Source organism: Sorex araneus, chromosome 1 (assembly GCF_027595985.1).
Source record: "Sorex araneus isolate mSorAra2 chromosome 1, mSorAra2.pri, whole genome shotgun sequence".
In the NCBI taxonomy this organism is placed as follows: Eukaryota; Metazoa; Chordata; class Mammalia; order Eulipotyphla; family Soricidae; genus Sorex; species Sorex araneus.
Genome location: NC_073302.1, coordinates 153,468,079 through 153,494,485, shown reverse-complemented (window position 1 = coordinate 153,494,485; position 26,407 = coordinate 153,468,079). Strand labels below are relative to the sequence as shown.

The window sequence follows — 26,407 nt, the reverse complement described above, 5'->3', positions numbered from 1 at the left end:
CCGTTGCTCATCGATTTGTTCGAGCGGGCACCAGTAACGTTTTTCATTGTGAGACTTACTGTTACTGTTTTTGGCATATCCAATACTCCATGGGTAGCTGCCGCGTGGTCGCAATACTCTCAGTAGTTTGCCAGGCTCTCTGAGAGGGGCGGAGGAATCAAACATGGGTCGGTCGAGTGAAAGGCGAACGCCCTACCACTGTGCTATCGCTCCAGCCCATGAGAGTATGATTTTACTGAATTTGGGGGAGCTGTCATCTAAAAAATATCATTTCTTAGTCCATAAACATAGAATGTCTATTTAACTTCACTACTGTTTTTCAAAGTGTTTTTTTCCCCAAGTTTTCAAGGTGTATGTTTTTGTTGTTAAAAATAATAATAATAGGGGCCATACTGTTAAAAAAAATAGGGGCCTTACCTATTAGGGCTTGGAAGTCTGGGGTGGCCCCTGCCACGCTCAGGTGGGAGAGCTTGGGAACTGCCGGATGCTCTGGGGGTCATGTGGTGCAAGGAATCGAACCCAGGACTTCAATATACAAGGCAGAATTCCACCACTTCCTGGCCCCTTCAGAGAATAGTTTTACATGTTTTCATCCAATTTATTAAGCACATTATTCTTTGTGGTGCTTTCATGAAAATCAAATTATTTAAAAATACTGTTCTCAGATGGTTCACAGACAGTAAACAGAAATAAACTTTATTTTCATATAATTATTTAATACTCTGAAATCACACTGTTATGGGTTGAATTGTGTCACTCCAAGCTCATGTGTTAATGTTCTCACCCTAGTATCTGAAAAAGTGACCTTATTTAGAAGTAGGGTCACCACAGATGTACTGAACATCAGGTCATACTGGAATAACATAGGTCCTTGAGGCAACGTGACTGTCGTAAGAGAAGAGAGATATGAAAATTCTCTCATAAGAATCAGGTACTGATGGAGACAGAACTGGAGTGATGTAAAATAAATCAGGAATTGACAACAAGCATCAAAAGTCAGCTGAGGCGAGGAAGAACTCCACTCACAAGTTTCCAGAGTTACTGTCAATACTTGATTTTGAACTTCAAGTCTTCATAACTCTAAGAAAGTATTTAGCCAGTTTGTGGTACTTTGCTACACCAGGCATAAGAAATCAATGTATTTGCTGAATTTATTCATTTTAACAAATTTTTGTTATTGCTGTTGCAGTATCAGGAGCCACCTAATTGTCACGGCATGTTGAGGAAATCATAGTTGTGTTGTTGTGTTGTTCCATTAAACATAGCATGCCTGAAGCCCACCGGGAAGTTCCAGGGATGATGTTCAATGCTGTGGGGCAACGCCAGGGATTGAATTTATAGCCTCATGTACAAAATACATATATATAAATGGCCAACAGTTACCTTCCCTGACTATCCCCTGAGCTCTCATGGTCTTTCCTCTGGGCTCCTTCAGGACCCACGCATGATGCATTTTTTTTTTAATTTTTTATTAGAGAATCACTGTGATGTACAGTTACAAACTTATGAACTTTTGTGTTTGCATTTCACTCATACAGTGATCATTTACCCATCCCTCCACCAGTGCCCATTCACCTCCACCTATGATCCCAGTATCCTTCTCACCACCCCACCCCATCCCCCACTACCCCAACCTGCCTCTGGGAAGGGCATTCCCCTTTGTTCTTTCTCCTTTTGGGTGTTGTAGTTTGCAACAGAGGTATTGAGTGGCCTTCATATTTGATCTACAGTCTACTTTTAGTTCATATCTTCCAACCCGAATGGGTCCTCCCAACATCCTTTACTTGGTGTTCCCTTCTCTATCTGAGCTGCTTTTCCCCTTAGCATCTGAGGCCAGTTTCCAAGGGGCAGACCTCCTGGTCCTTATCTCTACTACTGTTGTATAATTTATTTTTCCCTGAAGAAGGAAAACTGGCATAGCTGGACAAACACAGCACTGTCTTCTGACTCAAAACACAAGACCTGTCATGCCTTGCACGAAGTAAGCACCTATAGGAACCCCCTCTATCACATGACGACTCGCTGCTTTTCTGCTGAGTCCTTTTCTCACAAATATGTGCCCCAGAATGAGAGAGTGAAATTCTGCAGAAACCTGGGAGAGGGGACAAAGTCAGACTGTCCAGTTTAAAGAATCCCCTGACCTACTCAGCTCACCCCGAGGGACAGATCAGCCTTTCTCCCTGTGATTATCTGCCCCGGACAATTTGGAACACTTTATCACTGCTATTTGGCTACTTAAATGTCAACATTCAGCAGAGCTCATTTCATTTTAAAATCCAGATACCAGGTATCAGTAACTGATACAGTTTTCAATTTGGAAAAAATAAATGAAATGACATCAGAACAGCTAGCATCATCTGCTCCTGGTTTACCAATTTACCTTCTATAGAGATTACAGATGTGATTACTGGCATAGAATGATGCAAATGTACTAGATAATATCTACAAACCTGCAACTTTTCCCTCACAGAGGGGGATTAATATTTTTTCAGCTGCTCCAGTCTGTGGTATAATTATATTATTATAAGCATTATCCAAAACAAACATGCCATGGTAGCTCCTAACCATCTGCTAAACACTGACTTAGGGGAAGGAGCGATAGCACAGTGGGTAGGGTGTTTGCCTTGCACGCAGCCAACCTGGTTTCAATCCCCGCATCCCATATGGTCCCCCAAGCACCACCAGGATTAATTTCTGAGTGCAGAACCAGGGGTAACCCCTGAGCATTGCTGGGTGTGACCCAAAAAGCAAAAAAAAAAAAAAGCCCACTGATTTATTTCCTTTCCTTTTAAAAGATACATTAGAACTCTAGCAGTTAATCTGACATCTGTCCCCTCCTCTTTGTGGTTTTCTCATCACTGTGGTCAATGTCCGTTCTCAGTCACATTCCCCCTTGGAGGCTCATTGGTGACAACCACCTTCCTGTATGGAAAAACCCTTTCTGTTCTGGCCCTCTGTAACTGAGACATTCCCCATCTGTTCAGTCATTTGTTGGACTCTTCTCCTCTCACCTCTTAAAGTGTCTGTGGAAGACTTCCTTCTCATGCTTCTGTTCTAATTTCCCTCCAGCACGCTCTCCTCTCCTAAGTGCTCTGCATCTTTAGTCAGAGGTGATCCCAGTGTTCATCTTCAGAACTCTTCTCCAGGTATTCGACAAGATCCAGCACCCATTCATAATAAAAACTCTTAACAAAATGGGAATTGAAGGAACTTTCCTCAGTATAGTCAAAGCCATCTACCACAAGCCCACAGCAAGCATTATCCTCAATTGGGAAAAAACTAAAAGCCTTCCCTATAAGATCAGGCATAAGACAAGATTGCCCACTTTCTCCACTTCTATTCAATAGAGTACTGAAAGTACTTGCCATTGCAGTTAGGCAAGAAAAAGATATCAAGAGCACCCAGAGAAAAGGAATCTCATTATTTGCAGATGACATGAGACTATACTTAGGGAATCCTAAAGACTACTAAAAAGCTCCTAGAAACAATAGACTTACATAGTACAGTGGCAGGTTGCAAAATCAGAACTCTTCTCCCCATCAAGTTCTAGCCCGCCTTCCCAAATACCTCCCTGGTCTTCTTCACCTGAGCAGATGGGAGGGCTCCTCCAATACAACAAACGTCCACTGGGAGCCCTCATCCACGGCACATTTTGTGCTATTGTTAAGGGCAGTCTAAGTGAGACTTTCATTTCTTGTGCTTAGAATTGATATTACTTAGCTCATCTTCCTCTATGCATGGGTTCACCCCACTGCCTCCCAACCGAACTAGAACTCCAGTTTTCCCCCTCTCCTCCCTTCCCTTTCATTATTGCTGCTGCTACAGTGATCATACACATGCCTGACAGGTGCTTGCACATTTCAGTTGTGCTGCTTGCCACAGTTATACATGAGATGGTGCTGCCTGCACACTCTGCCCCAGTGCTTGCCCATGGCTGCACCCTACAGCTGGAACACTCTCACACATGCTCACCGAGAGCGACACTTCCTGACACTGAAGCTCACACACCTTTTAGTGGTGCTTTCCGGGGCCCATACCCCTTCACCTGTGGTGTCCACACACACACACACACATATATGGAAACTGGAAACTGCTTGTGGTGCTGGAGATTATAACCAGCGGAGCAGCCAGAATCACACGGTACATGCTGCAGCACCAGGGATTCAAGTTGCAGCCTTAGGCTAGCAGGAAAGACCTTTGAAGGCACTGCACTATCCCACAGACCTCTCCCATTTCTACAGAAGGCCCGGCCACCAAACAGGATGCCTGGGCTTGCCGGGCCTCAGTGTCATGTGATATGTACCACTTGCCTTCTAGAACAGATCTGTTGTGAAGGTCCAGGGATTTTCTCACACTGTTCCAGGTCCCAAAGACAGGCTCATAACAGTGAGAGCCCTTACCATGCAAATGCAAATGCATCCTAACAGGTCATCTACCAGCTCTTCCCCAGTGCTTTCCAAACACAGCAGTTCCCAAAAAAGGGTTCTCACTGCTTAGCTTCTGTGCTAAGGTATCAATCACTCCCCACCTGCACCATTTAACCCTCTCCATCAACTAAGTTCCCACCCACCTTGCCGACTGGTCCTGTCTAGATGTACTTTGCTTCAAATGAAGTGAACAGACCGTTCATTTACATCACCCACCCCAAAGGTATTTGAGCACTTCTGCCCTTGCTTGGTCTCTTCTCACTCCCAGTAACAAACCTTTCTCCACTATCTCTGCTCCTCCAAAAGGCTTTGTAAGGTAACTCCTCTGAAATATCTTTTATCTCTCATTCCTCTTATTTTCATTTTTAAAGACATGGGGTTTTGTTTGGTTGATTTTGGTGTTTGCCACAAAACAAAAGTGCAGTGTCTTGCACTGAGTTAGTGGGAAGATGGTGAACGGAGGGGTGAGGTCCCGACATGGGTCTTCTTTCTGTGGGAGAATGGGTAAATTTGGAAAGGGGTCTTCCCTTTTGCAGAGACAGCTCAAAGGACAGAAATACAGAAATACAGAGATAATCAAGTCGCCCCGGGGTCCTGCAAAGCCAATCACCTAGAAAACCCATCTCTCCTGGGCATATTCACTTAAGGGGAATTGATTCCCGCAGCAGGCCTTTCTTCTGTCCCTGCGAGCACTGCAGCTAATGCCTTCTGCCTTCTGTTTTCCATCAGTTTTCTGGACATAGTAAACCTGCGACTATCACCACTGAAAAAAGCTTCTACCGAAAAAACTGAGCCAATCTCAGAAAACCCATTTAATTTCATGCAGATCTGCCCAGGGATGTCCTGCAAAATCAAATTTATAATTTTATCATCGCGACACTGACACGAAGAAACTATTTCCACAAAGCAGAGTCCTGCTGTGCCCTGTCCATCTGGGTCCATTCTGGGATGCAGAGCTGTAAACGTAGTAGGGGACAGGGAAGTCTCCCCGCTGTGCAGGAGAGACTAGCAGAGAGAATCCACTACCCATCACTGTAGGAAAACACATGGGCCACCCTCCATTGCCAAGAAGACATTTTTTTTTTTTTTTTTGCTTTGGATGGGGGCTGGAGCGGTAGTGCAGCAGGTAGGGTGCTTGTCTTGCACACGACCAGCCCACACGACCAAATGACTCCTATTTGGTCTCCCAAATGCCGCCAGAAGTAATTCCTGAGTGCAGAACCAGGATTACTTCTGGGCATCAATGGGTGTGGCTGCAAAACAAAAACAAAAACAAACAGAAGGCATTTGCATTTCCTCAAAAATGACACCTAAAACTTCCTGTACATGGACATCACTATGGAATGGTGGATAAGGAAAACATTCCACTTGGCGCACTAGTGCTCTCCCCCGGGTTTAAAACTGTCTCATCTATGACCAGGGTTATCACAGTCCGTGGGGGGAGGGTGTGTGCTGTTGCTTATTGGCATGGGGCCCAGAAACTGCTTCTCTAAGTGAGCTCTGCAACCCAGGTTACAGCATCCCTGGGGGCCCGTGGCATGGAGAACCCCTCCTCCACAGCTGTGGGCCCCAAGCCTGCATCCTCTGGGACAGGCACGGGCTCTGTGTCTGAGAAAAAATGATCTCAACCTGAGGTGTTCCTGAAACTGCCCTGTGAGGAAGAGTCACCTCACGGAGCATCTCCTCATCCTCCCAGGCCACCCCCTCACAGTGATTTAAAAAATTTGACTGGCCCTGGGTCTGATGAAACGAGAGCAGGACCTTCATATGCTTGCTATTAGGTTGGACATACAAGAAAGGCAAAGATGAGGCCCCAGGTGCCCCACCCCCCTGCTGTCATCACCCACTCCCCATGAGGTTGCCATCTAGCCACGTGATAGTTCAGTGACTAGTAATAACAGAAAAGCAACAACAACAACAAAAGCAACAAACAATAAAACACCAGATCTGGGCCCGAGCAATAGTACAGTTGGTAGGGTTCAATCTCTGGGACCCAAGAGTAATTCCTGAGCATAGTAAGGTATGGCCCCCAAACCAAAAATAAATCATTTCTTAATTGGAAAGAATTACTCTGGCAAGAGCTGAATGCTGAAAGGAGGTAAAGCGATATGCATGATAGCCTTTGAGTAACACTATTACAAACCACAATGCCTTAAAGGAGAGAAAGAGAGAGAGAAGGAGAGCAAGTAGAAAAGTGTCTGCCATAGAGGCAGACTAGGGGTGGGGGGTGGAAGGAGGGAAACTGGGGACATTGGTCGTGGGAAATGTACACTGGTGAAGGGACAGGTGTTGGAACATTATATGACTGAAATCCAATCAAGAACACCTTTGAAGCTGTGTATCTCACAGTGATTCAATAAAAAGAAATAACTCAAAACATAAATCAGTCTTTTTTAATTAGTTCTAAATATTACATGAGACATACTAAAGTGTTATTCACTGACTATTTATCTCAAATTCAAATTTCACTATGCATCTTGTACTCATCAGGTAAAATAATCTACCCCAACAATGCTGAGAAATCTTGGGGAGGTGATTGAGCAGCATTTGAGACTGGGAAAACAGATTAGGCCCAGACTGTGGGGCGCCTTGAACATCAGGTGTTTAAGACAACTGATCCCTGCGTGGCGGGATGAAGGCGCTCTGTGACAAGTGTGGTGCAGTAACGTCGCATTCCAGAAACAGTGACACAATTGTAAATCATGGAGCCTATGTTAAAACATTAAAACATTTCTATAGGAACAAGCAAATATGTGGAGCATGGAAGTGACCCCTGTTGCCCAGGAATGAGGAAAAAATCAAGGAGAAGTGGGCTGCAGGAATAAGACCATCCATGCTAAAGTCCCAGGAAGGGAACCCAGCTGACCAAAGATTATACATCTGAAAGAATGAAGCGGTTCAATTCCAAACTATTTCTGGGAGGGTGAGATCCCAAGTGCTCAGATGAATCCCAGGGCCCCAAAAGAGTAAACCTCGACCAACCAGACCCGACCCTGTGGGCCAGCGGTGATGTTGTTCACACCAGTGATGCTAATTGAGGCCATGGGGTCACCCCTAAAGGGCTCAGGGATCATGAGGAGCAGGGACTCTAACTCTGGCCCATCCAGGGCACGTGTCCCTGACCTCTGAGCAATCTCCCTAGCCCTAAATATCAAAACTTATATTTTTATTTTACGTTAATTTTAAAATTTTCCTTTTCTGCTTGGTTGTTCATTTAGGGGGTCACAATTGGTGGGGTTGGGGGTTCCACCTAGAGGAATTTTGACTGGGGGAGAAGGACGTTAGGCAATACCCTGGCAAGGTTCAGGGGATTATATGTGGTACCAGGGGAAGCCCTGGGGTCAGCCACATGCAAGGCAAGTGCCTTAATCCGTGCACTATCTCTCCAGCCCAGACTTTGACATTTTCAGCTAGGTAAGAATTAGATGCATTTGCATTGCTGCGTTAGTTTCATCCTGGTCTGGATACCATATATCCATAACACTTAACAATTTGATTCAGTTCCTCTCTCTTACCAGCACTATCTTTGACCTACTATTTTAACGTGACACCCTAGTGGATTTTGAGGGAATGCTAGAGCTTTTGGAGTAAAGTCAGGGGGGGTTATTTTGTTTTATTTTTAATGATGCAAAATAGTTTTATTTAAAGAAATTTATTTAGAGAAATACGCCACGGGAACCGGATGATAGTGACAGTGACAGTGATTTAGAGAAATCTGAGGGAAGAAAAAAAAGAGAGGTGTTCACTGCTCCTTGATAGTCATGTGATACTCACATATGTCATATGGCATCACTATGTCCTGCAGTACATGTCTCTTTGTAGAAAAGGGAGCACACAGATGCTGTCCTCACTTTTGTTCAGAAAAATCTCCCCAAGAATTAAGATACTCTTGGCAGTAGTTTCAGTGAAAATGTCCTCTACTCTTCACACATTACAAATAGCTAAATTCTAATACTAAAAGCCATTGGGAGTGTAGTTTATTTGATCTTTGTTACTTTCTATAGGAATATGGTTGTTACAACAATAACAACAATGAGAAAAGCTGGTGACCCCAGCAATTACTTGAAAGTACTTTAGTAACAGCTCACATAAAGAGACTACCACCCTTGTCACATCTTGTCTTCCCGACTTCTCTAAGTGCTTACTGGATATTAAGTGGTCTTTTTTGATGTTCCCTCTAAGAGTTTAATCTTGTGCTATTTACCTAAAAGGAATTCCTTCAGGCACTAACCCACACAGCCATGGTGACTGAGTTGCTCACCAAACCAGGCGGGGGCTGGGTGCTGCTCTCCATTGGTTCTCAGGGAAGAAAAGCATCTTCCTTTCGCTCCATTTCCGTGATGCTGCTTAATGCACACAGTGGTGCCAATGGATGCAGATGATGGCTCCCAGCCCCAGCCAGCCCACAGAGCAGATCTGCAGGGCTGAGAGTGAAGTGTAACATGAGAGTTAAGACCAGCAAAGCCCACTGTTTAAAGTGGGCATTCTCCTTCTATTTATGTGAATGATGTTAATGATTTTGATGGCAGTTATTAAGGACATGAAGAAAGTGTGAATTCAGACCAGGAGACAGAAGATAAGATGGAGGACATATCACATGCTCAAGGACTCCCCAGCTTGCCCAGCCTCTGCCCAAGGACCCTCTTCCAAACACTGAAGGCTAATAATTCTTCAAGATTTTTTTTACTGATATATCACTGTATCACTATCTTCCCATTGTTCGTTGATTTACTCGAGTGGGCACCAGTAATGTCTCTATTACACTCAGCCCTGAGATTTTAGCAGCCTCTCCTTACTTGTCTTTCCCAATGATTGGAGACTCTTTCAGGGTCAAGGGAATAAGCCCTATTGTTACTGTTATTGGCATATCGAATACACCACGGGTAGCTTGCCAGGCTCTGCCATGCAGGAAGGATACTTTCGGTAGCTTGCCGGGCTCTCCAAGAGGTATGTATATATCTTTCACTGTATTGGTATATGAATACACCATGCAAGGCTCTCCCATGCGGGCAATAGACTTTTGGTAGTTTGTCAGGTTCTCCAAGAGGGAGAACAAGACTATTAGATGTCACAAGGCTGCTTTGTGGGAGCTTGGTCTTATAGTCTCTGGATGTTGGCCATTGGTGGGATTACATGGCGCCGGGGGCAGTTTGTGAGTGTGGCTGCCAGGCTACTAGAAAATGGGGGGTCTGGATAGAGAAGACTCAGTCCCAATCTGAGCAGGCCCCGGGTCCGCACACCTGGGTTCCTCTGCCGATTCGTTCATGCGTGAGGCTTGTCCAAACTGATTTATCATTGGTTTATAATATGGAATTTCAGGAGGGTAACCTCACACCTCTATGCGTGAGGTCACCACACACACCACCAATGTTTGAGTGACATCCTTCCTCTTTCTCTTCAGAAGTCAAAATAGTTTTCATAGAACCTAGGAGTTAGGTGGGGTATTTTTGTTTTTTTATTATTATTTTTCTAGTTCATTTGCTTTAGTTACTCATATTCTACACATGGGTAAAAGCATCCAGAAACCGTTTTTCATTTCTGATTTATTTCACTTAGCACAGTCTTCTCAAAGTCCATCCATTTTGTACCAAAAGGCACAATATAATTTTTGTAATGGCAGAGTAGTGCTGCATTGGGTCTATACACCACATCTCCTTTATCCAGTCATATGTGAATGTGTATTTAAAGTAATTTCATGTTTGGCTATTGTGGATAATGCTGTTATGAATATAGGGGTGCAAATGCCCACTCAAATTAGTGTTTTCATCCTTCACAAGACTGCATAGAAATAGTATCTCTGGATCATATGGAATTTCCCTTTTGAATTTCTCAAAGAATCTCCATATGTTTCCATAGCAACCACACCAATTTACATCCCCACCAACAGAGCACCAGAGTTATTTTTTTTTCTGACCACTTAGCAATACCGAGTTTTTCCAGTCTTTCTATACTGGTCATTATCACCATTGATATCTCAATGGTATTCCGACCTTCGTTTCCGTAATAAGAAATATTGAGTATGTTGAGTATTTTGTTTATGTTGACAGGCTATCTGTATGTCTACTTTAAAGACTGTCTACTTGGTATTTTGCCATTTTTATTTGGGTTGCTTGGTTTTTATGTTGTTGAGTTCTCTCTATATTTTGAATATCAACCCACTGTAACCAGTATATGAAATATGCAAATATCTTCTCTCAATTGCTAGGCTGCCCTTTTGTCTTTGTTTGCTTTTGTTTTGGGGTCACACTCAGTGGTGCTCAGGAGTCACTCCTGGTTCTGCTTTCAGAAATCACTCCTGGTAGTGATTCTAGGGGACTAGGGACCATATGAGATGCTGGGACTCGAACCCGGGTCAGCAGTGTGCAAGGCAAGCACTCTACCTGCTATCCTATTGCTCCAGCTCTGCATCATAGGCATGTTTTACTGTGTTAAAACCTTTTAATTATAGGTTAAATGACCATATTTAAGACTTTTTATCCTGCATTCTCTATTCTATTCCATATGTTTGTATGGCTGTTTTATTCCTAGCACTGCACTGTTTTAATTAATATTGCTGTGTAATATAGTTTGAAATCAGGAGCTTAATGCCTCAATTTTTCCTTTTTTCTCTCACAACTGCTTTGGCTAATCAGGGCCTTTTGTGGTCCCATATATATTTTAGAACTGCTTTTTTTCTTATTGCCTTAAAAATGTCATTGATACTTTGATAGGAATTGAGTTGAATTTTATCTTCTTTTTGCATATTGATTGTAGGTTGCTTTAGGTAAGATGACCATTTCATAACATATTCTTTCAAATCTCAAACACAGGATGTCTTTCATTTCTTTAGGTCTTCTATTTCTGATCATAACGTCTGATTGTTTTAAGTGTATAGGTCTTTTATCACCTCACCTTTGTTAAGTGGGCTGGAGTGATAGCACTGCAGGTAAGGCGTTTGCCTTGCATGAGGCCGACCCGGGTTTGATTCCTCCATCCCTCTCAGAGAGCCTGGCAAGCTACCGAAAGTATCCCGACTACATGGCAGATCCTGGCAAGCTCCCCGTGGCACATTCGGTATGCCAAAAACAGTAAAACAAGTCTCACAATGGAGACATTACTGGTGCCTGCTTGAGCAAATCGATGAACAATGGGATGATAGTGCAGTGCTAGACCCAGTATTTTATTCTTTATAAATACAATTATAAATAGGCTTTGGGTGGCTTCCGAGCAAACTCAATGGTCCCAGGGGGCATATCTGGGGATACTCAACCCTCTGGGCTGGCAGTTCAATGCAAGACCCATTGTTTCTCAGACCCCACAGTGCTCTGGGGCTTCCAGGGCTACACCTGGCAATGCTTGGGAAATCATGTGGTACCAGGGACCCAGTGGCATGATTGAATCCTTGCACTATCTCCCCAGCCCCTAGGATCGTGGTCGTGATTTCTTTCCCTCTAACTTATATTTGTATGTAGAAGAGCAACAGATTTTGCGATTGTTGATCTTCTATACTGGGGTTCGTGGCACAGAGAGCAGCTGTATGTGGCTGGGAGAAGTTACTCACAGGGGAGATAAATAACATTAGAAGAAAAAGTGGCAGCTTCCAGTGACAGAAGCATCATCACAGAAGCACCCCTCTTCCAGGCACACAGAAACATCACCAGGTTGGGGCAAATGGTTTCACAAGTGGGAGAAGAGCTGGTTTCCAGCACCACAAGATGCATCTGCACATGTTACAACCTGCACGACTGCCTGTGGCCGTCCCACAGTTAATGGTGGTGATGGAAAGTGCTTCCATTAGAAGCCTCAGCAGTTTCTCAGGTATCAAGTTATTTTTTTGTTTTCGGTCTTTATTGAGGTAGTGTGGTTTACAATACTGTCAATGACTGTTTCATACATACATCATTTCAGTACTACGTTGGCCACCAGAGTGTCCACTTCCCTAAATTCAGGTCTCCCAGACCCCTCTTATCCAAGCCCCCTGCCCTGGCTCACCTCTGTGGACCATCTCTCCAGTTCTGCTGCTCCCTAAAGATGTATTTCTAAATCGCAAATATGAGAAAGCATTCTATATTTATCCTTTTCCTCTCAGCTGTCAAATTAGAGTGACTCTCTTCACACTCAGCTGTCAAATTTTTCAGCTCATTTCAAGCTGATTTGATGGCGAAAATATTTAGTGGCAGAAATAAGCAGTATCCTAAAGTTTCAAAACATTTGCTTGTTATTGATATTCAAAGAAACAATACATGTTTCATCATTGTAAAATACACATGCCAATATTCATCGTTTTAACCCTTTTAACAGTGATGTGAAAAATACTTAAAGATCATTACATTCTATTTTAAGCAAATTCCTTAACTGGTTGAAGTCAATGCTTCCTCATTATGCTGTATTTTATTAGAGACCTCAAATTCAAAAGTGAAGGTAAGGACTATATCGAGGGGGCCGGAGTGAGAGTTTTGCAAGTGCTTACCTTGCACATGACCAGCCAGAGTTCAATCACCAGCACACCTAAATATCCCTCAAGCCCTGCCAGGTGTGATCCAAGAGTGCAAAACCAGGAATAAGCCTTGAGCACCTCCGGGTGTGTCCCAAAACCAGGAAAAAAGAGAAATATAATCTTCAAGGGGGCAGGGAGGAGAAAACAGAACACTCTATCAGTGCTCAAAGGCAACTCCCAGCTTGGTGTTCGGTATCTCACCTGGCAGTCCATGAGGACACATGGGGTGCTGGGCCACTGGGCACTCCGGACTCTTGTCTGACAATCTTAAAGGCCTATAAAAGATGTCTGAGTTTAAGGTGTCACTGTATTACTGTCATCCCGTTGATCATCGATTTGCTCGAGCAGGTGCCAGTCTCCACTTTCCGCTCTCCAAACGTCTCCACTCATCCTAGCCCTGAGATTTTTAAAGTAAGAATGCCAATTCACAAACATGTAGCTTAGGATTCTTTACTTGGGAAATTTATTAGATGAATCCCTCAAGATTAATGCAATCCACTTCTCTGTCTCTGACACATTCAAAAGCTTGTGTTGTATGAGAATATTCAGAAATTAGATTTTCTACAAAAGGGAACAATAGTATCTTGATGTTTGTAATCCAAACCTACAAGTAGGTATGCATTTGTATTTGTTTCGATCAGGTTTTAGGAAATTAATTCAGATTGGTTAATTTCTCCAAACTTTACACAGCAATTCTTTTGTGCCTTCAGGAAGAGTCCAAAATAAAAATGCACAATAGGCCAGGGAAACAGTGCTCAGCAAGAGTGTTCTAGGATGTCAGGATGTGAGACTCGGATTGCAGGAATTGGTTAAAGGATGTGCTGTAGAAACCACGGGATGCTTTGCAGGTGACAGAGGGCATTTAGAAATCCCACACTCCCACTCCCACAATGTCACCCATTGGCAAGTTTCCGTTCATTCTTCTCTTGTGCAAATGGACCAGGGGGTCTGTGAACGAAGGAGTCTTTTCAGGCTCCTCAGCCCCACTGCACTTGGACGTCTGAAACTTGCATTTCTCAGACAAATGTGAACGACAAGAAGAAATGAGACTCAAGAATATAACTTCGTGAATTATTGAGTCTTCTTGTCCACTTTGGCATTAATGAATCCAAATCACATTTTGCGTGTTGGTGGACAGGATGTCCTCAGGAGCCAATAATGTTCTAATGCCAATTAGATCAAGGTGACAGCTGAGAGGCTCAACAGAACTAGAGGGCTCGCACACAATGGACATCAAAGCTTCCTTTAAGACACCCAAGCAGATGGAGAGGTCAGAGAAGGGTTGGATGGGACTCGGAGCTACCTGAAATCTGAAGCATTATATGCCGAGAGTACAAAGCTACAGGTCTTAAACTTTAGATCTGAACACTAGATGCTTAAAATCTTGGAATAACTGCATCACTCTTGGTTATCAGATATGCTGGATTGGTCTAGTAGCTTAGGACAAAGGTCAGTAGGAACCTAAACACTAACTTTAACACAGAGTGAGTTGTCTGCTGCTGCATTCCGCCTGCAGGCCAGTGGCACACAACAGTCAACAGGCATGAAAAGGGGTAAAGGGCTCTCAGAAATAATAAACTGGTTGCCTTTATTATTTTTTATAAAATCTAAATATTTTACAGGAATAAAAACAGTATAAATAATCCAGTGAGATAAATTTAGTAATAAATTATTGAGTTCAATCTATAAAAAAATACTGGGTGTTTTTATTTTTTTTTTTTTTGCTTTTTTTTTTGGGTCACACCCAGCGCGATGCTCAGGGGTCACTCCTGGCTCTGCACTCAGGAATTACCCCTGGCCATGCTCAGGGGACCATATGGGATGCTGGGAATCGAACCCGGGTCAGCCGCGTGCAAGGCAAATGCCCTACCCGCTGTGCTATCGCTCCAGCCCACTGGGTGTTTTTAAACATAAGGAAGGCTAGAATTAGAGCAGCCAGAAATACTAATAATATTCTTTTTTGTTATTATCTAAAGGAATAAGGGAATATGTGAGGAATGAAGAAAATTAAGGTATGGTAGTTCAGTTCACAACCACCCAGGAGAAAGGAGGAGAGACAGAGAGGGAGGAGGAGAAAGAGAAAAAGGAGGAGAGAGAGAAATTCAGTAAGGCCCCCAAAATTTTACTATCCAGGAAAACAACAGAAAGAGAGGTAACAGACTTATTTAAGACCAGAAATTCTTTTTGATATCAAATTTCTAGAGTCTAAAAGTAGTAAAAGTCAGTAAATATTTATTGAATTAAAATGCTAATTGTTAATATGCTAGTTAATAATACAGGAGTGCCAAGAACCTGTCTAGATACAGTGAACACCAAACTATTGAATAAAACAAAAATCACTGCTCATTTCTAGTTAAAAGTATACCTATGCAACTCAAAATAATAGTGCTTGCAAAAAATCCTATATTTATTCTAGAATTATTCAGAATTTGTTTTTGTTTTGGGACCACACTAGGCAGTGTTCAATCAGGTCTTATTCCTGGCTCTGTACTCAGGAATTACTCCTGGCAAGCTCAGAGAACCATATGGGATGCCTGGGATCAAATCCACGTTGACCGCATGCAAGTCAAATGACCACCTGCAGTACCATCACTCTGGCCCAACTAAGAAATATTTTTAAAACTTTCAAGAACTTCTAAAATAAAAAGGTATCAAGTAAAAGTCCATATATATATATACACACATATCCATAAATACACACAATACATATATATTCTCCATTGCTTTTATTTTCCTGGTCTATGTTTTCGCCTAATATACCGATCAATCCTAGCCAATGTTGTGCATATGTGGATATTTGAAAGGACATTAAGGAGTGCAGCAGATGGAACATTTCTCTGGAGAACCACACCAACCAGGCCTTCCCAGTGCTGGGTACGCCAGGATTCCCATTCTTGCCTGGACTTGATCCTTGTCTTCCACGATCAATGTGTCAATACGTTGAAGAAAGAGCCATGGCTCCAAAGCAGACTCCCGTCAACCCCACTAAGACACACAATATAAAAGCCAGGGAGCCTATGAGCTGGTTTAAATGGAAAACAGAATTTTAAGAAGATAAGCATTCCTCGGCAGAAATATTCTTAATCGGTGGGGCCAGGGGACAGGGCAATAGTACAGCAGGTAAGATGCTTGCCTTACACATGGCTGGCCCAAATTCAATCTCCAGCACCATATATACGTTTCCCTGAACCCTGCCAGGAGTGATCCCTGAGCGCTGCCAGATGTGGCCCCCCAAGAAACAAACCAAAAAATCCTGATAGGTAAAAGGAAGTCTGATTTGAAATATTCAGGTGGCTTTGGTGCATGGAAACAGGAAAGGTCTTTGCTATGGGTTTCACATCTGTATGAATAAACTCTAGGCCGTGGATTTTCCCCATGATCTAAATAAATGTGACCCAAGAAACAGGTTAAAACCCTTAGAACAGGAATATTGATCCTGGGCACCATTTAAAAGGGATTCATTTAAAAGGGCATTTCTAACACCTGTGCACATGACTTCTTTTTATGACTCCCTCCATATATGAAATCCCATTTGAAATTATATAGTCTTACTTTAGGTATGTCTTTATCTTCAATAAGGTCTGGCTGTGCTAATGGTCTCAGAGGCTGTCATTCATTCATTCATTCATTCAATAAATACTCTTGAGATCCTATTTATGCACCAAACTCTGGTCTGGGCAGGAGATATTAATATAGCAGTGAACAATAGGCAGAAAGCTATGGTACCAAGGTGCTGACATTGATTAACATTCCCTTTATTCACTTACATTATCTGGTTTCATTTTGCTTTTGTTTGTTTTGAGGGCCATGCCCAGCTGTGTTCAGGATCACTCCTGGTTCTGTACTCAGGGATCACTTCTGGCAGGGTTCAGGGAACTGTATGTGGTGCCAGGGTTCAAACCCAGGTTGACCTTATGCAGTGCAAGTGCCTTATCCACTGTACTATCTCTTCAGTGCCTGACTTACATTATCTTTAACTTCTATTACTACTTCTCTTTAGGATGACTTTACCCCACAGACTGGATTTTTGGGTTAACATCTATGCCACTATTAAGTACTACCTGCAAATACCAAAAAAACTATGAGCTATCTACTTGGGGTTGTGGAAAATGGAGAAAGAAGTAGCAGTTCAATAGGTCATTATTCTATTGGGATTCATAGCAAAATAGTAAATTACCAGAATATTGCTTTTGATAACAAAGTGGTAGATTTTCACCAAGAGTTATGAGTCTTGTTTGATTTCAGAAGTACAATCAAGGTAATTTTAAATGGAAATATTCTGGTAAATAACATGGGATTTAGAGATGGGATACACCAATACCTCTAGCAATTCCCCAAATTAGGGAACAGGAACACGCAAGTCATTCAAGTTGTACTGGTCTCTGACCTTCATCTTTAATTTGCAGGGATTGCTAAGCCACTAAAGCACTAAAATCTGGAAAAATCATGATTTCCCTGGTCATAGGAGCCAAGCTTGATTCCATCAATCTCCCATCCAGACACTCTTTTTTCATTTTTTGGGTGCTATTATCCCATGTAGCAACACTGTGCACATACAAGTGTTCAATAGGACTTTGGAAAGAGATAACTAATGATCTTAAGGTGACTGCATTTGTTCTCCCAAAGTGAACCTTACTGGATAATTAAATATTCCCTTGAGCTTCTCCCCAGCCCAATTAACAATGTTATATATGCACACACACAATGTTATGTATGACACATACAGACATACATACATATAGTATGCCCTTAGTTACTTTTGCTTGTTTTTGGGCCACAACCAGTGGGACTCAGGACTTACTCCTGGCTCTGCACTCAGGGATCACTGGTGGTAGGGCTTGGGGAACCACAGGGGTGGTGACTGTGTACAACACAAGCACCTGACTGGCTGTAATATCTCTTTGGTCCACTTTTTAGTTTCTAATAAGCCAAAGAGAAGATGTTTCTTAAATAAGAAAACAAACTGGCTTATATCTTTGTTCCTGGTGTTCCTGGAAGAAAATGACCTGATTCATCATAGCAAATGAAAAATTAGTTTACCAATCTCGCTCCTCAAAATGCCACCAAGAGTGGGTCATGTGGCTCTCTTGCTTGCTTTTGATCTCACTGCTCTAACTTAGTGTGGTAATTATATTACAAAGCTATTATTCGATGAAATGAAAATGGCAAAACAATTTAAATGCTTGTCTAAAAAGAAGCCATTAGAATGCAATTATAAGTGAAATTACAATGGCAAAATAATTGAAATGCAAGCCTGGAAGGCACCGTTATGAAACCATTAAAACGCTTCTGTTGGGGCCCCACAGCCTCTAGTGAAACCATACACATCTGGAGAGACAGTGGTAATTCGCTAAGACGAGCCACATGTACTGAAAGGTGAACATTAGCATGCTGTATTTGTGCCACACCATTCTCTACACTTCCGAGTGCCACCTGAGGTGCATGACATCATCAGAGTTTATGGGTTCATAGGACAGAGTGGTCAGAGAACAAAACTTGGTGCTTAGATTCACACCAAGGAGGTAAAGGTACAGGGGAAGATCAGCCTAGTCTTTTCTAGATGTTTCCATAAAAAGAAAAAAGGAAAGGAAAGAAAAAAAAAAGAAAAGAAAAGAAGAGAAAAAGCTCACGTGTGTAAAGACTTGGGTTGTAACATAGATATCTCTTTGTGTGAATATAATTTTAAGCATCTATTCTCATAATACATTCTGCTGATACACTTCTACAGCAAAATCTTGATAAATATTTGTATACCCAGGCCTAGAGTGGGTCTATTTGCTCACCAAAAGAAAAGAAAAATATATATAAAATAGATATATATAAGTAATATATAATTATATATAAATATATGTATAAATAAAATAAATATATATAAAAATAAATATGCTGAAAGGAGCAATATAACAAGTAGTCTTCCTACAAATCATGTTCTGCATTTGGAGGGGAGGTGTTCAACACTCAAATGGATCCACCGGCCAAAACATGCCAACTTGACCCCATTCCCATTCTGTCTTCTTCCATGAATTCATTTCCTTTGGCTTTAAGGAAACACATGCTAGAAGTGGATCACAGAAAAAAAACACATGTTAAAGGAGTTAAGATGTCAATCATTTTCTCATTGGTGATTCTCTCTCTTGGCCACGGAGTAAGATAGAAAATGTTATTTATTTTTTTTTATTTTGCTCAGAAAAAGATCTCAGCATCAGTGATTATAGCCTTACTTTAAAAAGTTAGGCTTGGGACAGAAGCAATAATACAGTGGGTAGGGTATTTGCCTGGCACATGGCTGGCCCAGGTTTGATCCTCATCATCCCCCGAGCACCACCAGGAGAAATTTCTGAGCGCAGAGTCAGGAGTAACCCCTGGGCATCCCCAGGTGTGACCCAAACGGCCAGAAAAACAAAGTTGGCTTCCAAAAAAAGAGTTGTGTATTTTTGACCTTTCAAGCATGTTTTAAAAGATCCCTTGAAAACAGGGGTAACAAGTGTTCTTTTTAAAAAAAATTTATTTGTTTTTTAATTAGTGAGTCACTGTGAGGGTACAGTTACAGATTTACACATTATCGTGCTTGTGTTTCTCTCATACAATGTTCGAGAGCCCATCCCTCCACGAGTGTCCATTCTCCATCACTAATGAACCCAGTATCCCTCCCAACCCCCAATCTCATCTCCCCCCACCCCACCTTGCACAGTGTGCTTTTCTTTTGTATCAAACCTGGCATTCAGTCTGGGTGGCTAATGGGGTGGTGGTCAGGGGAACACGCAGTGCTCAGGATGGAACCCAGGCCTCCAGCAGCAAAGGATGTGCTAAGCCCAATGAGCTCCCTTTGGCCCCATATTCTCTTCTTCACAGACTCTGACACATATAAATTTTTAGTAAGCACAAAAATGTGCTCTGGGGTAAGCTTCATTCAAAAGTCCTCATATCACTTGTGTAAAGTGAATGCCTAGATATGTGGGAACCCGTGACTGAGATCTCCAAGCCCATTTGCATTGGGACTGGGCCTCCTCCCCCCAGGTCCCCAGTTTTTCAGTAGCTTGGCAGTCACATCCACAAACTGCCCCCGGCACCATGGCATCAATGGCCAAGACCCAGAGACTAAACTAAAGGTCCCAGAAGAGAGTGCGGCAGAATTTCCTGGGCATTATGTTTATTGTATCCATAACAAGCAATACAAAGCAAATCGTCTAGCATTGCCTTTTCGGCAGGAGTGGTGGTAAAACTGGTGTCAAAATATCAAATGTAACCAAAGCAGAGAGAGAGTATGGGGGAAATTACCTCCCACACAGGCGGGGGAAGGGTTGAAATGGGGGAGAAAGGGGAATACTGGGGATTTTGGTGGTGGAAAATGTGCACTGGTGAAGGGATAGGTGTTTGATGATTGTATAACTGAAGTTCAAACATGAAAGCTTTGTAACTGTATCTCATGGTGAATCAATAGAAGGGGGGGTGTAATAGTAATAAAATAATAAAATAAAATTAACATTCTGAAATGTTTCTGGCACCCACTCGAACAAATTGAAGATCAACAGGGTGTCAAGTGATACAAGTGAACATTCTGAATTAAAAAAAAAGTAATGTGGAGTTCATGCCCAATTCAATCAGGTTAATCAATGGCTGAACAAAGAGCAGTACTAAACATTATAAAAAATAAATAAATAAAATGAATGCCTAAATTGTTAGTTTTCCTCTGCAATGGAAAGATGGGTCACTCTACCATCTTAATTTCCCTGCACAGGGAAATAAGTGGGAGAGTAACTACAGCTCTGTGACAATATAAGCCTTGAGTGCATGGTAACTTTAAACTCAAACCAGTTCTACTACATTGATATTTTTAGGGAGGTTTCTAAATTTTAGCAGACAGATTAAATAGTATCTGAAATTGATTTTTAACTCAAATGAAAAAATAGTTCTTCCAGTTTAGGCACAAAGGTATAAACTGGGGAAAAAAAGAAAAGTTACCAGAGACTATTCTATGAATAAAACTAACTAAAAAATACACACAGAGGAAGTTAAAAATAGCAGGGTCTAAAAAGTATTTAAACCTTGGTATGGTGTGTATGAAAAATAGAATTTGAAATGATGCTTGTCTAAAGGATATAGAATTAACCTGTGTTTTTAGAATAGTGTCAAATAAGTTTCATATAAAAGCTTTATTAACTTTCAAGGGTCTATCTTTGGAAGTTAATAAAGAAAAAGACAATTAAATACTTAAAATAGACTAAGTTAAAATAGATCGCTCTACTGAATAGACACTCACCAACAAGGGTATAAAAAAATGTTCACCTATCATCAGGAATATGCAAATTAAAATAATGAATGTATCACCTCACACTTGTAGAAATATAAATAGCTAAAGCAAACAAACTGGCCAAGAAAATTATAACAAAACTAATCCCTAGATTCAATGAGAACTATCATGGTTTACTAAAGGAAAATGGAAAGAGTTGGGGCAATTTTGGCGATTGGACGCCATGAGAACTTAGGTGGCAGGTGTAAGGAATCCTTCATACTAGAAAGGATAGATTATAGCCCTCAAATTCTAGCAGATGAGAAGTCAGTTTAGAAAGACTTTGAAAGAGAAAGGGGACCTGCCACAAGTGCTAGCTGAGATGTGGAGAGAAAGGAACCCTGGTTTACCCCTACTGGGAATGTAATTATTCCAGCTGATTGAAAACAGTATGGCGATTTCTCATGAAAAAGTAGAAACAAGACTACCTAAGATCCAACAATTCCAATCCTAGGTATCCAGCCAAAGAACACAAAAAAAGAGATCTAGGCACACCTGCATTCACTGCAGCAGTGTTTACAATAGCCAAGGTTTGGCAAGTGCCTGATGACAGATGAGTGGATGAAGGCGTGCTCTCTATACACACACTGGACACTACTCAGCTGGGCAAAAAGACAAAACTGGGCATTTGCTGCACCAAGGACTGGGTTGAAGGGATGTGCTAAGCTAAATCAGTCAGAAGTCAAAACTTAAGTACAAATTATCTCATGTGTCACGGGTAAAGAAATAAAGTAAAGGAAGAGACCATGTCTAATGGGACAAACCCTTTAACTGTGACCACAGAACTGAGGGGACAAAAGGGACAGAGGAAATGGAATGAATGGGTCTAACAGACTGTGGAGGATGGATAGGGGCAATATGACAGTCAGTGAGTAGAGTGACAATGGACCCCTAAAACATACTATCACTTATACTCTTAAAACCAACAATGCCATCTGGGGGCTGGAGCGATAGCATAGCGGGTAGGGCGTTTGCCTTGCACATGGCCAACCCAGGTTCGAATCCCAGCATCCCATATGGTTCCCTAAGCACTGCCACGAGTAATTCCTGATGCAGATCCAGGAGTAACCCCTGTGCATCGCCAGGTGTGACCCAAAAAAGCAAAAAAAAAAAAAAAAACCCAACATTGCCACAATAAAAATAAAACTTTTTTAAAAAAAGTCTTGTCCTAATATATGTTCTGATGGTATTACTGCCATCGATAGTGATTCCCCTAATAAATCTGGACAAAGCCATCTAAACTCCTTCTGAACAGAATTCTCATTCTATTTGCCATTAGCATTAGACAGATGTCAAAATATCAACATTAATAGGTGTTTGGGAAAGTTGATTCAAACACTCATATGTTACTTTCTGGGGGCAAGACTTCAGTGGAGTAAGTCACTGCAAATATGCTGAAAATACCAAGAGAAGTGAAGTCTGAGATGTGGGAGAAATGCTGAAATTTCTTGAAAAACCTTAAACAGATGAAGAATTTCCTATGGATAAAGAAGGAAAATATTTTGTGGCATTTCTTCATTATTTTCTTTATTGTTTGCTTTTTAATTTGGGGGCCACACTCAGAAGATCTCAGGGCCTGTGGTGCTGAGTCACTCCTTAGAGGGTTTGAAGGACCATATGCAATGCTAGGGATAGAACCAGGGTCAGCTGCATGCAAGGAAAATGCTCTACCCACTGTACTATCTCTCAGGACATACCCCCATAATCTATTTCCCTGTTGATGATGTTCACTGATTCTGCTAGTGAGTTCTATTACTGACTTTTTTTTTAGTGCCTTCAATTCTGTTTTAATAAATTATTTTAGTTTCTAAAAAAAACCCCCATGTTTTGTTTTCTATATTGCTTTGGGGCTGGGAGATAGTAGAGTGGTCAGGGTATATGCTTAGCATGCCCTGACACAGGTTGATTCCTGGCACCATATGGTTTCCCAAGCACCACGGGGTGTGGCCCTGAAGGCCAGCACTCTGGGGTGTCCCCGGTATTCTCTGTAGCACAGGGCCCCACCCAAGCCCTGGATGGTGGAACACTGCAGATGGGGCCCCTGGATTTCCTGAGTACCATTTGGGACCTCTCTCCCAATATACACATATTGCTTTAACACCCTTTCATGTGTATAAAAAATAAGTTTGATGGACAGAAAAGAAAATGAATAGATGATAAGATCAGTAAATGTGAACCAGAGTCTAGGTAATGAGTACATAGGAACATCCTGACCCATGTTAGATTTTCTCATAACATCGTTGGGGGAAATGCAGCAGCTAGAGGAAAAGCATTGATTTCATTTGTTTACTGTACTGTGCAAGTGAACCAGCTGCAGAACTTGCCTCCCCGCCCAGGGCACTTACCAAGCCATCCAGAGCCAGAATTGGGTATGCACAGGTCTGTCTCAGCGCTGGGCAACACAAAGCCCACGACAAACACCTCCACGCCGTCTGCCATGAGCGCCATGCCCAGGACGAAGAAAAGGGCCCACTGGAAGCGCCCGTGGCCACACTCCTGGATGATGAGCTCGTACTGCTGGGCGAGCTCCTCCTCGTCGGCTCTCCTCTCTGACTCCAGGTCCCGGCGGTCCTTGAACTTCTCGCTCTTGGGCTGCTCCACCATCACGGTGCCATCTTTGGCCTGGTTCATACTGGGGATGCCTTGATACTCGCCCTCATAGATCTCATCGTCCTCATCATGACCCTCGGTGGCTTCGCTGGAGCCTTCATCGTCGTGAGCCTCCCCGTCGTAGGTTTCTCCGGGAGGGTAATAGTCATCGTCGTCTTCCTCATCCTGGAACCGGCTGTAGGACCTCTGGGTGTATTCGTCCTGGGCCCGGTCCACGGCTTTGTTCACCTTCTTGACTGTTTGTTTCTTCACCTCTCGGGCAATGTCCTTGGCACCCTTCATCAGGGAAGTCCTGTCCTTGTAAGAGTCTTCCATCTTCCCTCTGCAGATGGCTGACGAGAAGACAGAGCTTATTCAGGGGCGGGCCAATGGGTCAGCACTCACAGCCTCATCTGCTTCGGCTTCAAAACAGAACTAGAAGAGAAGAAAAATCACCAGCGATTTATTATTTTGGTCCACGTCTTTTCCCACCATCTATCTCCTGGTCTTTTCCTACTGCCCTCGCATACCAAGACACTAAGTTAGCTTTTCCATTCTCTAAGCTCAATGCACACCCCAGGCTGCTAGATCTCTGAGCATGTGATCTACACGAGAGAATTTAGGACTTTTACTGTTATTTCTCTTGTTGTTACTTACTGTTATTCTGAAACTTTCTATAGATTGTAAGAGAATGAGGTGGAACATTCTAACACATTTATTTATTATTTATTATTTATTTATTTATTGGAGGCCATGCCCAGCGCTGCTCAAGACTTCCTGCTGACTGGACGCTAAAGGATCAATACCAGCAGGGCTACGGCACCATATGGGGCACCAGTGATTGAACCTGGGTCAGCTGTATGCAAGGCAAGCAAGGGCCTTACCTGCTCTACTATCTCTCCAGCCCCATATAACAACTTTAAAAGTACTTGTTTTAAGTAGCACAGGAAGCAAGACACTTGCCTAGTATGCACTGACCCTGGCAACACATGGTTGCCCGAGCACCTCCAATAGTGAGCCTTGGCACAGAGTCAGAAATAACCCCCGAGCACTGCTGGGCATGGCTACAAAACTCATAGAGGTGAAACTGTTCTTAAATCACATGCGTACCTGTAACATATTTCACAATGCTATAATGAAAGACTGATTAAGGGAAAATAATTTTTCTTTGATTAAGAAAATAATATTTTTCACAAATGTACTCATACATGTCTAGAGCAAAACAAGAAGATTAGAGGTATTTGCTCTAACATTATTTCCTCACATTTAGTGGGGGAGAAGATAGGTGAGCAGCCCACTCTGATAATGCTATCAAATTCCAGATATAACTTGCTTTATACAAAACTGCACGTTCCCCTCACTTTCAGTGCATCTCTTTCCTATAACTTAGTAACTGATAACAGTGATTCACATGACACCCCAACTGAAAAAAGGTATTTTTGTCTAAAAAAGTAGTCCTAGCTGTATAAAATGGGTAGAGTCTATTTCAAATGATATATCACAGAAGCATTTGATAATCTTTGACTTGGGACATATGGTGGTCCAGTGAGGTCTGCTCTTTCAGAAATCTCTGCAGGTTACAGGCCAGGGAACTACCTGCAGTGTTCCTTTTTTCCGCCCTTTTCTATCTCTTTTTTTCTTTACTTTTGTTCTTGTTTTTCTTGTTTTATTTTTGGTTCACACCCAGCAGTGCTCAGGGCTTTTTCTTGGCTCTGTGCTCATGGATCCCAGCAGTGCTCAGACAACCATCTATGGTGCCAGTGATCAATCCTGGGCCGGCGACTAGCAAGGCAAATACCCACCCGCTGTACTATCACTCCAGCCCCTGCAGTGTCCCTTCCTAACTTCTCCATGAAGTACTCTAACCACTGTCTCTGCTCTTCCTCTCTGCATGCCAAGTCTACCATATTCTCTCTCTCTCTCTCTCTCTCTCTCTCTCTCACACACACACACACACACACACACACTCCCACTCACCATACACACCCTACACACCACCACTTACCCCCCCACACCATATGCACCGCACTCACCAAAAGCAGCCCACACAAATACACTCACTCACCATATACACCCCCCAAACCTCATAAACACCACACAAATATTAATCCACACCATACATACACCACACCTGATACTCCACATACATATCATACACAGATGCACACTCACCATACACACACATATACATACACATTCAGCCATACACAGTTCACACACTCCCACCTTGCCCCTTCCCCACCTAGGCGTCTAAGAGTCTGCTGCCTCCACTGGCCTGTCACTGATTTTCTTTTTCTTTGAGAGAACCAGTTCTGACTCATGACACTTGGCTTGACCACATGATGACTCATCTTTCACACATCCACTGAACTGCTTCCTCTGGTGGCTCAAGTGAGCCAATGACAGGCTGCCCTTGTACCAGGTGACAGAAGGTCTTTTTTTTTTTTTTTGCTTTTGGGTCACACCCAGCAATACTCAGGGTTTACTCCTCACTCTGAACTCAGGAATTACTCCTGGTGGTGCTTGGGGGACATATGGGATGCCGGGGATCGAACCCAGGTTGGTCACATGCAAGGCAAATGCCCTATCCACTGTACTATCACTCTGGCCCCAGAAGGTCTTTCT

The 26,407-nt window shown here is 42.5% G+C and overlaps 1 protein-coding gene across 2 annotated transcripts in view; it reads right to left on the bottom strand.

Annotated features, from left to right (window-relative positions):
• SV2C (synaptic vesicle glycoprotein 2C) overlaps positions 1 to 26,407 on the bottom strand; it is a 209,679-nt gene that overhangs the window by 143,341 nt on the left and 39,931 nt on the right. Inside the window, exon 2 of one of the 2 annotated variants that reach the window (XM_055123860.1) lies at positions 23,539 to 24,135. In XM_055123860.1, the coding sequence (XP_054979835.1) occupies positions 23,539 to 24,118 (580 nt within the window). In that variant the 5' untranslated portion in view covers positions 24,119 to 24,135. Of the gene's footprint in view, positions 1 to 23,538; positions 24,218 to 26,407 lie in introns of both variants that reach the window. The other variant, XM_055123853.1, reaches the window with a different exon arrangement.